A 16,254-nucleotide genomic window follows, 5' to 3' on the forward strand; every position below is an offset into this window, starting at 1 on the left:
ATTTCTTAGCAAAAGTATAGGAAAAAGGTCTGTGGTTCTGGCAGCACATACTTGTGTACCCAGTAACACCAATCGAATGACAAACACACACTAGTAGGATTGATCAAGTCTTTTCTTCATTACACAGAAATATAAAAGAATGCAAATCCAAGATGGTACCCAGGGCCGGCGCTACCATTTAGGCAGCCTAGGCAATCACCTAGGGTGCCAGGATTATTGAGGGGGCAGCATTTTGCCGGGAGGGTGGCAGGCGGCTCCGGTTGACCTGTCGCAGGTATGCCTGCGGAGGGTCCGTTGGTCCGCGGCTACAGTGGAGCTGCCGTAGTCATGCCTGTGGACAGTCGGCTGCTCGCATGGCTCCAGTGGACCTCCCGCAGGCATGCCTGCGGCAGCTCCACCAGAACCACGGACCAACGGATCCTCCACAGGAATGCCTGCGGCAGCTCCACCAGAGCCGCGGGATCAGCGCGGGGGAGGGCAAAATGGCCATGCGCCTAGGGCGCGAGAAACCCTGGCGCCAGTCCTAATGGTATCAGAATTTAAATCAAATTCTTAAGCTCTTATTAGTAGCACCCACATTTAAACAGTAACTAGTAGCTGAAAGCCTCTACTGGCACATAGGTGTAATTTGTCATGTGTGTAAATAAGGCAAAATGGCTGAGAACTTAAAAGTTGGATGGTAAGAGACCACAAATCGCAATGATGATTGAACCTGCTGATATGCTGAACAAAAAAAGTTTTCAGCCATGCTTGTAGTTCTTTCCATTGCTTCACATACAACAGATATTCTAGGCTTCAGAGTGATGTTTGGGGTTATTATGTGTTCTGGTTGTGCTCACTTGTGTCTGTGGGGTTTGTGTTGGGGGATTCTGCATTGATTTGTGAAGGTGGCAAATGAGGGATGTGTGCTGCTGTGAAGGGCTGTATGTATTTGAGGTTATTATATACCAGGGGTCAGCAACCTCTGGCACACGGATCGCCAGGGTAAGCAGCCTGGTGGTCCGGGCCAGTTGGTTACCTGCCGCCAGGCCAGTGCAACCCATGAGGCAATCTAGGCGGTCACCTAGGGCACTAGCATTTGGGGGGTGGCATTTCGGGTCCTTCAGCGGCGACCGCGGCAGCCGGATGTTTGGCCACCCCCACCGTCATCGGCATTTAGGCGGAGGGACCTGGGGCAGCGGTGCGCAGGGAGGGCCGCCTGGAGCAAGTAAGGGGGGGCGCGGCACACAGGGAAACCGCTCCCCACCCCAGCTCACCTCTGCTCTGCCTCCTCCCCTGAGCACGCTGCCTCACTGTGCTTCTCTCCCTCCCAGGCTTGCGGTGCCAAACAGCTGGGGGAGGAAGCTGCCATGGCGGGGTGCTTAGGGGGGAGGGGGGAGGAGAGCTGCCACAGGGCTCGGGGGAGGGGGTGCAAGGTGGAGTTTTCGCCTAAGGCGCGAAACATCCTGGCACCTGCCCTGCCTGCCGCATCGGCAGGTTTGGCCGACCGCGGCTCCCACTGTCCGCAGTTCGCAGTCCCTGGCCATGGGGGTGGCAGGAAACGGAGTAGGCAAAGGATGTGCTGGCTGCGCCTTCCCGCCACCCCCATTGGCCTGGGATGGCAAATCGCGACCAGTGGGAGCCGTTATCAGCCAAACCTGCCAACGCAGCAGGTAAACAAACTGGCCCGGCCCGCAAGGGTGCTTATCCTGGTGAGCTGAGTGCCAGAGATTGCCAACTCTTGTTATATACAGTGGCTCTGTCATGTGGGTGGCTGTGCTGATTTGCATCTTGGTGGTTGTGCTAAAAGAGTAGCGTGGATTTGTGCAGATGGTGAATGAGGGGTGCATGCTGCAGTGTGGCAGTTGGACACCTAGGTGTGACAGTTGGGCCAAGTAATCCATCATTGTACATTATCCCTTAAATTACCAATAAAATTGTTGCCTGCAAATTAGCTATAGAATAAGGGTGGTGATTGGTTGAGTTACCTCTGACATCGGAACTGCCTAGGACTCTTGGCATGGCATATCCATGATGGAATGACTGTAGCTGTACATCACACAGGTATAATTAATTAAGTCAAAATGGCTGAGAATTTAAAAACTGGATGGTAATAAACTGTGAAACCCAATGATGATTCATTCTGGTGGTATTCTGAACAAAGAGAGCTCTCAACACGCTTGTAGCTGCTTCTGTCACTTCACACTGACTATACAGACATAAGCTTCAGACTGACTCCCACAGTGTGACATTCCTGGAATCTTATTATATAATGTCAGTATTTAAGAACTACAGACACCACTCCTGCTGATTGCCCTAGCCATTACTATCATTACTCTGTGTCAAAAATATTACCACTGTGATTAAAGAAAAGAATTAAAGGATCGTTTCAGATGTAACGTTTGGAGTCACAAAAATACAACAGACAGACACTAACCAATGGGCAGGTTATGGTGATATGGTTCACAATTCCCAATCAGCCTCCTCCTGGCTACCATAATGGGACAATGTCTGTCTGTAGATAAGTGCGATAGAGCAGTAAAATGGTGGTCTACTGGAAGGATCACACAACAGGAAGTTGTAAAATATGTCAGAATGAATGCTATATGTTTAACATTTCCAATTCAGGGTAAAAAAAATCTAGATGACAGAATAGAGCAATTATTATACATACCTTTTATATAACTTGCTCCTTCACATTTAGAAAAACATCCCATCTTGATTTTAGAATAGTCAGTGACGTACTAAAGTCATGTGGTAGAAGCAATGATCTGTTGTGACTACTCCACTCACCGGAAAGCATAGCTGAACATGCTGCACCCAATTTCCCCAGGATTTTACAAACAGTCTAGTGTGACCCTTATTGGCTAGCAAGTTTTTGCCTATGCATCATACACTGATGCCTGAGGAAAGACTTGGCCCCATGTCTGATGTCAAGAGATGCCTATTACGACACAGACCTAATGAATGGCCTAAAGAGCCAGGAATGGCTCCTCCTGACACCAGCAGCCCAAGGCCACAGAGCTGCACTCCCACCCTCCTACCAAACGAGGCCACGGATGGATGCATCACCCGGCTATGGGGAACCCCACTCTAGCTGGAGTCCTTGCACACCCAGTGCTTCACACCTATCCCCCAGCCCAGACGGGAGCTCCTGCCCCATTCCTCAGGGTGGCTCCCCAGCCCCAGCCCCACCCTGAAGGAATAGAGCAGAGCCTCACAGCACCCACAGACAGCAGGCCACAGTCCCCAGCAGGCATCGCACAGCACACTGTTCTGCTCTGCACCTGCGTGTGTCTCATGAGGGTGGAGGGGAGAGATTCTCCTTGGCTGTCCAGTAATCTGAAAGTTCTTTACAAACATCACGCCTGGGACGTAAGGTGCCGCTGTTGTGCCTGTTTTACACAGAGCAGAGGGGAGGTGCAGTGAGGGAAAACGATTTGCCCAAGGCAGGGAGCAGTTCAGTGGCAGAGCTGTGAATCCCATAGTCTGACTCCCTGTTCTGCGCTCTAACCCCAGGGCCACACCAGTGAATCAGAGCGTCCCTTGTTTTCTGTTGTGTACAGTGCACACCCCCATGCTCGAGGAGGGAGTGGGTGGGAAATTTCCTCCTCTGGCCTTGGCAGCAGGGTGCAGTAAGGGGCGAGCCTAGGGCTGGGCAGTAAGGAGGGGCAGCCTGGAACTGGCCAGCAGGGGGCAGTACAGGGGCGGGCTGGGGCTGGCCCGGCAGGGAGCGTGAGCCTGTTGCCGCTGTTCGCCCTCCGGCCAGAGGGGGAGCAGGGCAGCAGCAGTGAGCGCCTCGCTCAGCGGGTCTCTCGTCCGCCCTTGTCTCGCGCCCTCTCCGTCGGCCGCCGTGGTGCTGGGTCCTGGCGTGAAGGCGCATGCGCACTGCGGCCTCTCACCTCACCACCGTCCTCCCTGGTGCGAGGCGAGTCAACGATCATCGGATTCGCCAGGCACGAGCTGAGGCCGCGAGACCGGCAGGCGCGGACAGGGTGAGGGGGCGCCGGGCTTGCGGGGCGGGGACTGTGAGCGGCGCGTCCTGTCCGGCAGCATTTCCCTTGTCGGCCCAGGGGCCCGGCTGCGGGCTCCTTTCGCTGGGGTGGGGGTGGGGCTGGGATCGCCACGGGCGGTTTGTCCGGGGCGGGGGCGTTGGAGCCGGTGAACGCAGCTGTTGCAGCGGGCGCGAGCCGCGCGTGCGCAGTACGTTGTGTTTCTCTGCTGCCTGGCTCGGGGCCCTGTCGCCCTATAGCTGGTGGACCCCTCCCCCCCCGCCCCCCGCACTCGGCAGGAGCTGCAGGGGGTAACAGCTGGAGGGTGGGGGTGCCCATAACACGTCAGGCACCGCCCCCGCCTCGCCTCGCCTCCCCTGGCTGATGCGCGTTTTCTGGAACCGGCTCTCGCCCCACCGGGCCGGGTGTTGCGCTTCACTTCGATGGAATTAAGCCCTACGGGGCTTAAGGCGACTGGCTCATTTTGTAGCACAAATAGGTGGCTGCTGGCTTGCAGGCTGTTCGGGTCCTGAGCTGAATGGTCTCGTTCCCGCCCTGCTGTGAGCCTGTTCCAAAAGCACCACACAGCTCTACATCGCTAGGGGTAAAGCAAACATGGAGCATTATGGGGGAAAACTTAGTGAATTCCTGCAGCTCATTTTTCTCTCTATTCCTGGTACGATGTGTGTCTGAAATTCTACACAAGGAGGATCGCCACAGAGAAAGACTGAGCCTATGCTGCTGCCCAAAGCAGTCAGTTTTTCACTCACCTGACAGGTGGCAGATCCCTGTTCAGATCCCTCCTCATAGGGCAGAGGAGGGACTTGAACAAAGGGTCTCTCACATCTTGTGTAAGTATCCTAAACACACTGCTAAAGATTATAAGAGAGATCCACCTCCCACTCTTCTCTAGGCTGTTTTGTGTGGCAGTAGGCAGCCTCTGCACACACTTACCAGTTCAGGACCTACGGGTGAGTTAGGCTCTCCTCTGCCTATCTCCCCTGGTTTGTGGCTTGAGCTGGGCCTTAGGCATGAGATAGGTATCCAGACACCTACAGGGAGGCAGCAGTGCACATGGCCACAGGCAGAAATATATGTAGGGAACTTCTATACTGAAAACTTAGTCACTGGGTGAGTTTAGGCACCTACAGAGTTAGGCGGAAGCCAGGCATTTGTGTTGAGGATCATAGTGGTGCCTAAAACTGAAACTGAAGTGCCCTTTGTGAATCTGGGCTTCCCTCTCCAAGAAGCTGAATGTGCTATTTTAGCAGCTGGCCTAGGGAGTCAGAGAATGGGATATGACTGGAATCTTTGTTCTCTTGCGTGTGTACGGTGTAAGTATTATTTTCTTCAGGGGGATTTACAACTCTGTAGACAACTGTCTGCATATTAGTTCCTAATAGGATAGGTACTGTCTCTCTTTTCTCCACCCCCAGTTTTGCTACACAGCACTCTATAGATAAGAGACTGGTTTGATCAGGATGTGAACTAAAGGCTTAAAATAGGTATTATTTTATGGTATTCATCTCTACTTTCATGTCTTATGTTTTGCAGCTACAAGGAGTGTATTGAATATCCAGAAGAATGGCTGCTGATACTTCTGTTGAAATGTTTTCAAAAGTTCTGGAAAACCAAATGCTTCAGACTACTAAAGTAGTGGAAGAACAGCTGGATGCTGAAATTCAGAAATTGGACCAGATGGATGAAGATGAATTGGAACGCCTTAAAGAAAGGAGGCTTGAAGCACTAAAGAAATCCCAGCAGCAGAAACAAGTAATTTTCTGGCAGCATTTTACATTCTGAACTTCAAAGAATGGGATCAGATGCTTTATGCACTATAGCAAAGACTACCATAGTTGATTCTGTTTGTGTTTGATAGAAAATCTCGGGGAGGGTAGGTGTTGAATAGCAGTACACTTGCTTTGGGCTGAAATTTGGCATAGAATCGTAGAATACAACATGTCTAACACATTTGAATTTTTGGCCTTGATTTAGAGCAGTTTGGTAACATCAAAATTATACAAAAGTGTATTTAAAAAAAATCTGGATTAAGAGAAGGGTAAGCAAATAAACTGATATTTGGATTTGATTATGTTCATATTCAGGTGATTGAGACCTCAAACATTTTTGACTGAAAACACCAGTAATGCACACATGCCAGCAGACTTTAGGGATCCTCCTCCTCCAAACTTCTAAACATTTGAAGTCTTCTTGTGGTAGTATGCAAGTCCCTCCCTCTCTGTGTTTTGAGGCATTTTACAAAAGGAATGATGCATTGCCTCTCCCAGCTCTTTAGAGGGCTGGTCCCCTAGCCTCATTCTGCAAAGGGGCTTCTCACAGTCCAGTAAGACTTTGGGATGTATGTGAAGAAAACATACTTGCTCATGTCTTTTTGCAAGGGCAGGAATTGATCCTACCTTGCTGTTGCAACCATCTCATTAAGCTATTGATCGTGATGTTTCCCAAAAATCTTTTGCAACATAGCTTGGGTCTTCTTAGCAACCGGTATGGAACTTGAGCTGCAAATAGGGAATTCCATTGGGTTTCCCTGCCTAGTATGGTCAAGCCTCAAAAACTATAAAACTGGGCAGTGATAGGAGGTGGAAAGAGGGCATTCTAGTTGTGAAGGGAATAGTAGAGACCAGTACTAGGCTTTGAGACGTGGATGCAGCTGAATATGGCTAAAAGACAGGGAACAAAGGGTAGGAATTAATGGTAAATTCTCAGAACGGAGAGGGGTAACTAGTGGTGTTCCCCAAGGGTCAGTCCTATGACCAATCCTATTCAATTTATTCATAAATGATCTGGAGAAAGGGGTAAACAGTGAGGTGGCAAAGTTTGCAGTTGATACTAAATTACTCAAGATAGTTAAGACCAAAGCAGATTGTGAAGAACTTGAAAAAGATCTCACAAAACTAAGTGTTTGGGCAACAAAATGGCAAATGAAATTTAATGTGGATAAATGTAAAGTAATGCACATTGGAAAAAATAACCCCAACTATACATACAATATGATGGTGGCTAATTTAGCTACAACAAGTCAGGAAAAAGATCTTGGCGTCATTGTGGATAGTTCTCTGAAGATGTCCACGCAGTGTGCAGAGGCAGTCAAAAAAGCAAACAGGATGTTAGGAATCATTAAAAAGGAGATAGAGAATAAGACTGAGAATATATTATTGCCCTTATATAAATCCATGGTACGCCCACATCTCGAATACTGTGTACAGATGTGGTCTCCTCACCTCAAAAAAGATATTCTAGCACTAAAATGATTAGGGATTTGGAGAGGGTCCCATACGAGGAAAGATTAAAGAGGCTAGGCCTCTTCAGCTTGGAAAAGAGGAGACTAAGGGAGGATATGATAGAGGTATATAAAATCATGAGTGATGTTGAGAAAGTAGATAGCGAAAAGTTATTTACTTATTCCCATAATACAAGAACTAGGGGTCACCAAATGAAATGAATAGGTAGCAGGTTTAAAACAAATAAAAGGAAGTTCTTCACACAGTGCACAGTCAACTTGTGGAACTCCTTACCTGAGGAGGTTGTGAAGGCTGAGACTATAACAATGTTTAAAAGGGAATGGGATAAATTCATGGTGGCTAAGTCCATAAATGGCTATTAGCCAGGAAAGGTAAAAAATAGTGTCCCTAGCCTCTGTTCATCAGAGTATGGAGATGGATGGTAGGCGAGAGATCACTTGATCATTGCCTGTTAGCGTCACTCCCTCTGGGGCACCTGGCATTGGCCACTGTCAGTAGACAGATACTGAGCTACATGGACCTTTGGTCTGACCCGGTATGGCCGTTCTTATGTTTCTAATATCTGTCATTGTTAGGCTGGAATGCTGAGGGATATGGAATCTTAATAGTTCTGACTCAAGGTAGACCTGAACATATTTTTTTGATAATATAACATGTCTGTCTCTCTGTTGCTGATTTTCCTTGAAGAACAGTTTAGTTTGTTGTTGACTCTCTTTCTATTTCTTCTTCTTTGTAGTCTCTTGATTAAAAAAAATCAAAATAATTAGGCTATACTAGGTACCATGAGCATGGACAACATTCAGGATATTTATGACTTCCTTTTAATTCAATTCACTCCTTTTTAGGGTAACACTTTTTTTTTGCACTGGCATTTTGTTAAAACTGCTTTGTTTTAACTTTAAAAAATAGGCAACTTGAAATTTAGCTTTGGAAAAGCATATACTGCTTGTAAACATCTGGCTTACTCAATCCTTCTCCAGTGAGTGCAAAGTAATTTTTATTATAAAGGGCTAGACTTTCAAAATTGCAGGCACACATCTGCACACCTAATCATGCAATTACTGCAATTTACATGTCCCATTATAACTTTTCCCTTGTGAAATTGTAACTGTGCATTCAGTGACTGTAAACAAGCATGCATTTTTGTGTATATAATTGTGTGCATGTTCTGGAAAACATGCTTACGGTGGAGTGTTTGGATTGAACCTAGATGTTTGAGGACTTTTTGTTTGTATACAATTGTCGTTTTTAAAGATTATCTAAATACTTAATCTATCTGTTGTAAAGCCATCTCTGGTGACCTTTATAATGTTGAGATACTAATGCACGTTTCAGAAGTTTTAAAAATACAGTATTGATCTGCATTTTCTATATAGGGACAACTGAAAGTAAATCGGTTTTAAAGTGTGCTGTGCCATGCTTTCTGTATGTGTGTTGTGTTGTTGTTGTTGCAGTTTTTTTTGTGATAGCTGTCATGCTTTGGTGAATTTTTTTCAGTGTACAATTACTTTCTGAAGAGGGCAGTCCACATTGCAACTTTGAGGCTCCCAAAATTGTTGAAAGAACTTTGGGGTTTATATCCTCTCTTGAATACTGGCAGTTTAATCTATTCTTCGTAGAAGGTTATGCTATGGAAGCATATTGTATTCTGTACAAGGACTGCAGCTCTCAACAAAGCAGTGACTCCTCCTCCTCTTCTACCCCACCAAAAAAAAAAAAAATCGGCAGATTAATCCAGCAGCCATGTCCAAACCAGTGGTTTTTCATCCACTGTGCAGGGGAAGAAGGGGTGAAGAGGGAAAAGTAGTTTGACTTCAAATGTTTCCCAGTAAAACCCTCCTGCTCCTTCCCCTCTTTTTTCTTTTTTCTTTTTTTTTTTTTTTTTAAGAAAAGATTTCAAGCTTTCAGGTGGCACTTTTTTTTTATTTTATTGAATATAAATATATTTTTATAACATGTCAGGCAGTTCTCTAAAAGTAATATTGCTCTCAGAATAGATTAAATACAATTAAGAAACATAGTACTAACTTTTTGCTTTCTCGTCATTAGGAATGGCTCTCAAAAGGACATGGAGAATATGGAGAAATCCCAAGTGAGAGAGACTTTTTTCAAGAAGTCAAAGGGAGTAAAAATGTGGTTTGCCATTTCTATAAAGATACAACCTTCAGGTACAGTAAATACCTTATTTTAAAGAGACTCTTGTGATGCTAAGAATGTGTAAAAGTAAATCAACTATTCTAAAAGCAGCAAGTGAAACTGAATATAGAGGTTTTAAAATCAACAGATCTGTCAAATCTCACAGAACAGGGGGGCCTGCAATCAGTCATGTTTCTACTAAACTAAACTAAATAAGCATCTAAACACTTAACATGGGGCTTATTTTATAACATCATATGATTATGTTGACCAGCTTAGTAAATTGATATCTGAAAATATTCACTACAGTCTGTAGACAGGATTTCTAGGGGAGCATTTTGCTTCGCATCATCGTTGCTTAGCTTTGAGGCAGGCAGTTCATTAATATTAAGCTGAACAGCCATGCCAGGTAATGGAACTAGGTAAAATTCATTTTGAAATAATGAGTTTATCCCTAGAAAAGGGTCATTGGAAAACTTGGTAGCAGAGGAAAAAAATTGATGGTGATTGTTAATCGCTGAACAAATCTCACTAGATTGCTTCTTAAAAACTTGGGCCTGATCTTGTTCCTGTTGAAGTTCAATAGCAGAATTCCCAAATACTTGACTGTGAGCAAGAACATGCCCTAATGAAAGAGGAGAACATTTCCTATGAACTGCTAGCAGCCAGAGGCTTCAAGGAAGGAACATGTTATCCCAATTTCCCCAACCACAATGCCAAGTCACTTATTTTGATAACCTTGAAATCCAGATAATGCAAGTTGAAGCTCTTGAATATTTAGTAAACTGATTGGAATATTTTATTTTTCCCTAAAAGTAAAACCAAAAGTAACAAGTTATGTCTGTAATGTTGATTCTTCAAATATGACCTTAATAATAAGAATTCAGCACTGAAGTAGACTTAAATGATTTATGGCCTTTGTGATACCTAACTGATAAGTATTTTTTTTCCCACAGATGCCTGATATTAGACAAGCATTTGGCAGCACTTTCAAAAAAACACATTGAAACAAAATTCCTGAAATTAAATGCTGAAAAATCTCCATTCCTGTGCGAGAGATTGGGCATCAAAGTAATTCCCACTTTAGCACTAATAAAAGATGGAAAAACACAAGATTTTATTGTTGGCTTTACTGATCTTGGTAATACGGATGACTTTACCACAGAAACCCTAGAATGGAGATTAGGATGTTCAGACATAATTAATTACAGGTAATGAATATATTTGGTTTTTTAAGTTAATGTGTGAGGGTTATATTTACAGATTCATTTTTTGCATGAAGATTCTGTTGATGTTTAATGTGCCCAGGACCAAAGTGAGCTAATAATCCAACTATTACAGCAATAAATCTTTGGCAAGGAAAACAAAGGGAAGGCCTCTCAGGAAGCTCCTGAGAAAAGGAAGTTTTCCCAATACTAGTGAAAACAAACAAAGCTCAGGCCTTTAGGCTTTAGGATGACCAGTTCCCACCCACTCTCTTTACAGCTGCTTCTTAATAAGTCAGCTGAAGGTCCAGCCTTTTCTAAACCAATTCAGTCTTTACGGGATATCTTCACGCTTGCACTGTTCAGCTGGGTATGGGGCATGTGCCTGTCCAAGGTGATAGCAAAATGTAGGTTAAATATCATTTGACTTTAAAAAGTCTCTTACTGAAAAAAGTGCAAATGATTTCTATTATGTTGCATTTGCAAAGAATTGTCACATAGCCTTGTGTTTTGTCATCATTAATGGAAAGACGTCGATAGTAAAAACCACGGGTAGAATTAAGGTATTGTGGGATCTGCAATCTGAATTTACTGATTTATGTGATTAAAAGGTCAACCTTGTTATCACATTAATGTACCTTCTTTTGCTTTTAATATTCTTGACTTTTTTAAAGCTAAGTTATTAAAAATAGGGAAAGTTTTTCCATTAAACTCCTCTGCATTTATTTGAATGTTAAATCTCCAAATTGTAGAATGTATTCTCGTTCTACTTTAGGGGGGAGAGATAGCTCAGTGGTTTGAGCATTGGCCTGCTAAACCCAGGGTTATGAGTTCAATCCTTGAGGGGGCTACTTAGGGATCTGGGGCAAAATCAGTACTTGGCCCTGCTAGTGAAGGCAGGAGGCTGGACTCAATGACCTTTCAAGGTCCCTTCTAGTTCTAGGAGATATGTATATCTCCAATTTATTATTATTAAAAAGAAGCCCACTGTTTGGAATGGGAACAGTATATTGTAGTCTCATGGGAGCTAAGCTATAGTTAACACACTCCTAGTCTTAAGTATTGAATTTTTTCAGTGCCTTTCTAGAACTCTGTTTTCGTTTAGGCACTTCATTAATCTGTAACTGTCTGGGGGAATGTCCGCTTCCTCTTTCCGTTTCCCTTTCTTCCACACCAGTAGCGAGCAAGCAGAGAGGGGCTGGCCAAAGAGAATATATTAGTAGGAGTCAACAAATGAGGAACAAATGGACTTGCTGGATTGTAATTTATATGAGAGAACCTATTCTGTGAATGCTATAGTGTCTTGATTCTAGTAAATATTGATGGGCTGGCTCATTCCTCACATGATAAAACTTAGAGGAAGGGATGAGGTGGGAGGAAACCTGTATTAGGTTCTCCTTACAGAGTTTCTCCATTAGCCCTCCCTCTGCAACATGAGCCACAAACCCTGCAGATCACCAGGAATCCACTGTAGGATACAGCCATCTGTGTGAAGGCTCTGTATGTCCACACTACTTTGGAATCCTAGTCTCTCATGTCCTGCTCTGTGGGCTGACTCGCTCTCCTCAGGAACCTTGCTTAAGAGGAGGCAGCTGCATAAGAAAGAGAGTGCAACCGTGCTGTCTTAAGGCATGGCTACACTTGTAGATGTAGAGCGCCAGGAGTTAAACCAGCCCTTGGAGACAGCAGCAGGGAAAGCACTGCCATTTGTTTACACTGTTAGCTGCAGGCGCAGTGGCGTGGCCACATTAGCAGCTCTTGCAGTGCCACAGAGAGCAGTCCATTGTGGTAGCTATCCCAGTTTGCAAATAGCTGCAACGTGCTTTTTAAATGAGGTGAGGGTGGAATGTGACAGGGGGTGAGGGTGGAGTGTGACAGGGAGTATGTTGTGGATATGTGGGGGTAGAGACAGTGCGTTTTGGGAGGCAGAGAGTGTGTCAGCATTCTATCTTGTAAGTTCAGACAGTAGCAGGGGGAAACTCTGACATCAGCCCCCCACACGCACAAATGCCTGACTGGGCAGCAGCAGCATCCCACAGTTATGGTTTGCCTTGTCCCGGAGTAGGTAAGCAATTGGCTGTCAGAAATGGAGCGTTGAAAGGGGATATCCGCCTGCCTGCAGCCAAGTTCAAAACAATGACCAGAGTGGCCTCTTGACTTCAAGGGATTATGGGATGTTTCCAGACGCCAATCACAGTGCAGTAATGCAACATGTCGTCCATACTGACACCCAGGGATTTCAGCCAGGGTGCAGGAAGCTCTGTGCTTCTCGTGGAGGTAGATTACCAGGAGCGCTCCTGCTGCAGAGTCCAGGCGCTCTTAGTGCCTTGCCAGTGTGGACACCTCAGGAGTTAGGGCGCCTGGGGCTGATTTAATGCGCTCTAACTTGCAAGTGTAGCCAAGGCCTTAGTCTTACTTTCTCTGGCAATCTCTGGTTTTAGTGAGGAGCGGGGGGGAGATTAAGGGCATAGAAAGAACATGCTCCTCCTACCCACTATTGATCCCAACCCCTCTTTCGTTAAACAGATTTGTCCAACTGCTTCTCTGGGTCTGTGCTGCTGTCGGTTCATATATTTTTACCTTTTCGCTTTAAACAGCAAAATTTTATTTCTTTTTAGTGGAAACTTGATGGACCCACCTTTTCAGAGCCAAAAGAAATTTGGAACCATTGTCACAAAGCTGGATAAGAAAACTATCAGAGGAAAGAGATATGATTCAGATTCTGATGACGACTAAAAGCTCAGCTGTAAATCTTTGTATATCATTTTTTGTTTAAGTCTGGTACATTTCTAGGAATGTTTTTATAAAGTCTATTGATTTCGATATGTTTGCACATAATACTCCATTTTTCTGTACAATTTTATAAACTGATTTCACATTCAAAGAAATTCCAACTATTTGTTCGTCTTTGGAAGTAGGTTGAAAATCTGAACTCCTTTGAACCAGGTATCAACTGGGAACTGACCATAAATTTAATCTGTTATTTCAAAACATTTCCAAAATTTGCATCTCAGTATTTTATACCATTTATCATATTTTCAATAAAGGAAACCTAAAGATGCAAGAATTGCAAATAACTATTTCTGGAGTAGGGCATCGTAAAGCATTGCTTATCTTATAGTGCCATAGTGTAGCATTGACTAACTTAACTACATTGGACTATAAATTGTAAAACAGTCTTAACTTTTGTAAATTTTCAAGTAAATTGGCAAAATTTCCCATTTACCAAGTATGTATACCACATGTTGATGTGTGCTATTACCTGCTGGTTCAGCTGCAGCAAGTGTACTGAAACCACCTTGCTTGCAGGGTTATGTAATATAAATTCTGTGGTTGTGAATTTTAGAGCAGATGCTTATACAAAAGATTAGGTAGGATAAGAACATCATGAGGGACAGAGTTTGTTTTTAATTTGATGCAGTGCAATATGTTTTATTGCACTGTTGCTCTTCAGTAATATATAAGACCTTACCTGAATCGCGAGATGATCTTCAAATAATTGCGGCCTAGTTACAGATAAGACATGGACAATTGCAGAAAAGTAGTATTGGACCTTTTTTAATAGCAGTAATTTGGAAAAGCCACAGTAGACCTACAATATAAACAACTCAACTATTATATTATGCTTGCAAATTTTGCACCTATATTACATTCATTTAAAAAAAAAAAAAGTAACCGGTACAATATAACATTAAAGTCTTAACACAACTGCTGTAGAAATCAAGTTGTCACTTTAGCCATTTACATATTACAGGCATTGACTGTCAGTGCAGTATGCCCGGCTACAGTGGTCTCCTTCATGCCCTGTCTGCTTTGTCAAGACTTGTCCATACTGAGATACTGTATGCTCAGCATCCACAGAATTAGGCAAGATCAATAGTGATTGCTTTGCTGTCTCTGCTAACTCTGGAAAACACTGTAGAACTGAAGATAATTTAATGTATTAATTGGGAAAACGTGTGTTGCAAACCTCAACTGTATGCAAAATTGTGGACTGTGGAAAGAAACTAAAACAAAATTGCGGTGGAAACCTAATATTCGAAAGCTGCAATTTCCACAATAGCACAAGTGAAGTAGGATTTTAGTAATAGATGTATTTTTTCAGAAGAGGTCTCTCTCTCTCTCTCCCTCTCCTCGTTGAAGCTCTGAGGCTAGCATGGAGTTTAGTTTATCTAGCAGAAGAGTGGATGAATTTTTCCTTCAGTGTTCATAAACACTAGTTCTTAATTGCAGAGCAATGCAAGTCCACCTGAGGAATAAGCATCTGTGGCACTTCCAGCTCCTTTTTGGCTCAACAAGCAAGGTGAAGACTGGAAATCTAATCATTCTCACTGCTTAGTAGTGAAGAACACTTGCCAATGGGCCGGCCCAGCAATATATTTCTCTTAAGTCTGTAAATCTCAATTATATTTTGTTTCAGTTCATGTACATTGAAATAAAGTTATTTGAATTTGGCTGCTGCTGGTTGTTATTCCTTCTAAAAGTAGTTTAGCATGACTGTGATGTTTTTTACCCATAGAGCTGTCAGCAAGTCACACATTTTAAGTTTATTGACTTCTTAACAGAGCAGATGCTAGTTAAAATTTTAGCTTAACAGCAGGGGAACAGTTATCTTGTTGAAAGAACAGTAAATCCACTTCATACCAATGCAAGTACTAGATATTCATGTCTCTGTTGTAGGGAGAGAAGTGCCAAAACAGGTTTTTCCGTGCATTAAAATCTCATATCAGTGCACAGTGTTGTGTAATCTCAAAGTATAGTTACACTAATAATACTCCTTGCATCCAGTTTTGCTGAAATGGATGATTGAATCTAATGATTCACTAGTAGATTCATATGCCACAACAATAATCGAACATCTATATGCTGAGTTCTACTTGCTTTGACTGGGAAAACATGTAACTATTAGCCATCACCCCAAACACTACACCCTCTACAAGCCCTAGGAAAAGTAAAACTATTGCCGTTGCTGAAATCTTGGCATTTATGGTTATTTATTCAGTTTGTCTCACTTTCAGAATATCTATCATAGTCTCCTTACAATATGCACATTAGTTTGAATCTGATACGCCATTATGTATTTCAGGTGGATACCTGCAGGACTGCTTCCAGTATATTCCTTTTTAAAATACAGGCTAAAACTGGTAAACAAAATCAAAAGTAGGTTATCCCATTTTGTAAGATGCATGTGATTTCATCCCCTTAAAGAAGTACTCCAAGTAAACATAGAATTTAAGGTCTGTTTCAAACAATGGTGTTAGAGGGCTTATTCCTTCACACTCCCCCTTCCCTAGTCCTTCTTGTGTGAACAGAGCAACATACCTGAAGTCTGTTGATGTTTATTGGGGTGAACTTCCAGCAAGCTTAAATCCAAGTTCCTTTTTCCTTATTTTCAAATCCCAGCTTACTTTCTCAGACTGTCAGTGAGAGAAGGCCCTTATACAGGCAGACAGTGATTTTGATTCTTTCATACCTCTATAAGTAGCTAAATGATAAACATATACCTAAATTCTTAAAGTATAGGCCTTTACAGACAGGACTGACTATCTATATCCTAACACTGCACCACTTTTTTTTCTTTTTCCTTTTGGGGTCCTGCTGCCCAGGTATCCCTGGAAAAGCCTAGAACATATGGCAACACACTTCCTGATAGGGCCAGGCATCAAGGTGAAAGGTATC

The 16,254-nt window shown here is 43.6% G+C and overlaps 1 protein-coding gene across 2 annotated transcripts; it reads left to right on the forward strand.

Annotated features, from left to right (window-relative positions):
• Positions 1 to 3,810: 3,810 nt before the first annotated feature.
• Positions 3,811 to 15,030, forward strand: TXNDC9 (thioredoxin domain containing 9). Of its 2 annotated transcripts, XM_030570487.1 has the most exons (6): positions 3,811 to 3,974; positions 5,526 to 5,744; positions 9,284 to 9,402; positions 10,327 to 10,581; positions 13,194 to 13,321; positions 14,809 to 15,030. In XM_030570487.1, the coding sequence occupies exons 2-5, from the start codon at positions 5,556 to 5,558 to the stop codon at positions 13,309 to 13,311; spliced, it is 681 nt and encodes a 226-aa protein (XP_030426347.1). In that variant the 5' UTR covers positions 3,811 to 3,974; positions 5,526 to 5,555; the 3' UTR covers positions 13,312 to 13,321; positions 14,809 to 15,030. The 2 variants fall into 2 exon arrangements, with proteins under 2 accessions (XP_030426347.1, XP_030426340.1); XM_030570480.1 differs by having other exon boundaries at positions 3,812 to 3,974; positions 13,194 to 15,030.
• The last annotated feature ends 1,224 nt before the right edge of the window (positions 15,031 to 16,254 follow it).

Source organism: Gopherus evgoodei, chromosome 1 (genome assembly GCF_007399415.2).
Source record: "Gopherus evgoodei ecotype Sinaloan lineage chromosome 1, rGopEvg1_v1.p, whole genome shotgun sequence".
NCBI lineage: Eukaryota > Metazoa > Chordata > Testudines > Testudinidae > Gopherus > Gopherus evgoodei.

Excerpts from the sequence above, each read along its gene's own strand:
- TXNDC9 (XM_030570487.1), top strand. The coding sequence starts at position 5,556 with ATGGCTGCTGATACTTCTGTTGAAATGTTTTCAAAAGTTCTGGAAAAC. Across the intron at positions 5,745-9,283 it reads AATCCCAGCAGCAGAAACAA|GAATGGCTCTCAAAAGGACA; the intron begins GTAATTTTCTGG and ends TCTCGTCATTAG. Across the intron at positions 9,403-10,326 it reads TATAAAGATACAACCTTCAG|ATGCCTGATATTAGACAAGC; the intron begins GTACAGTAAATA and ends TTTTTCCCACAG.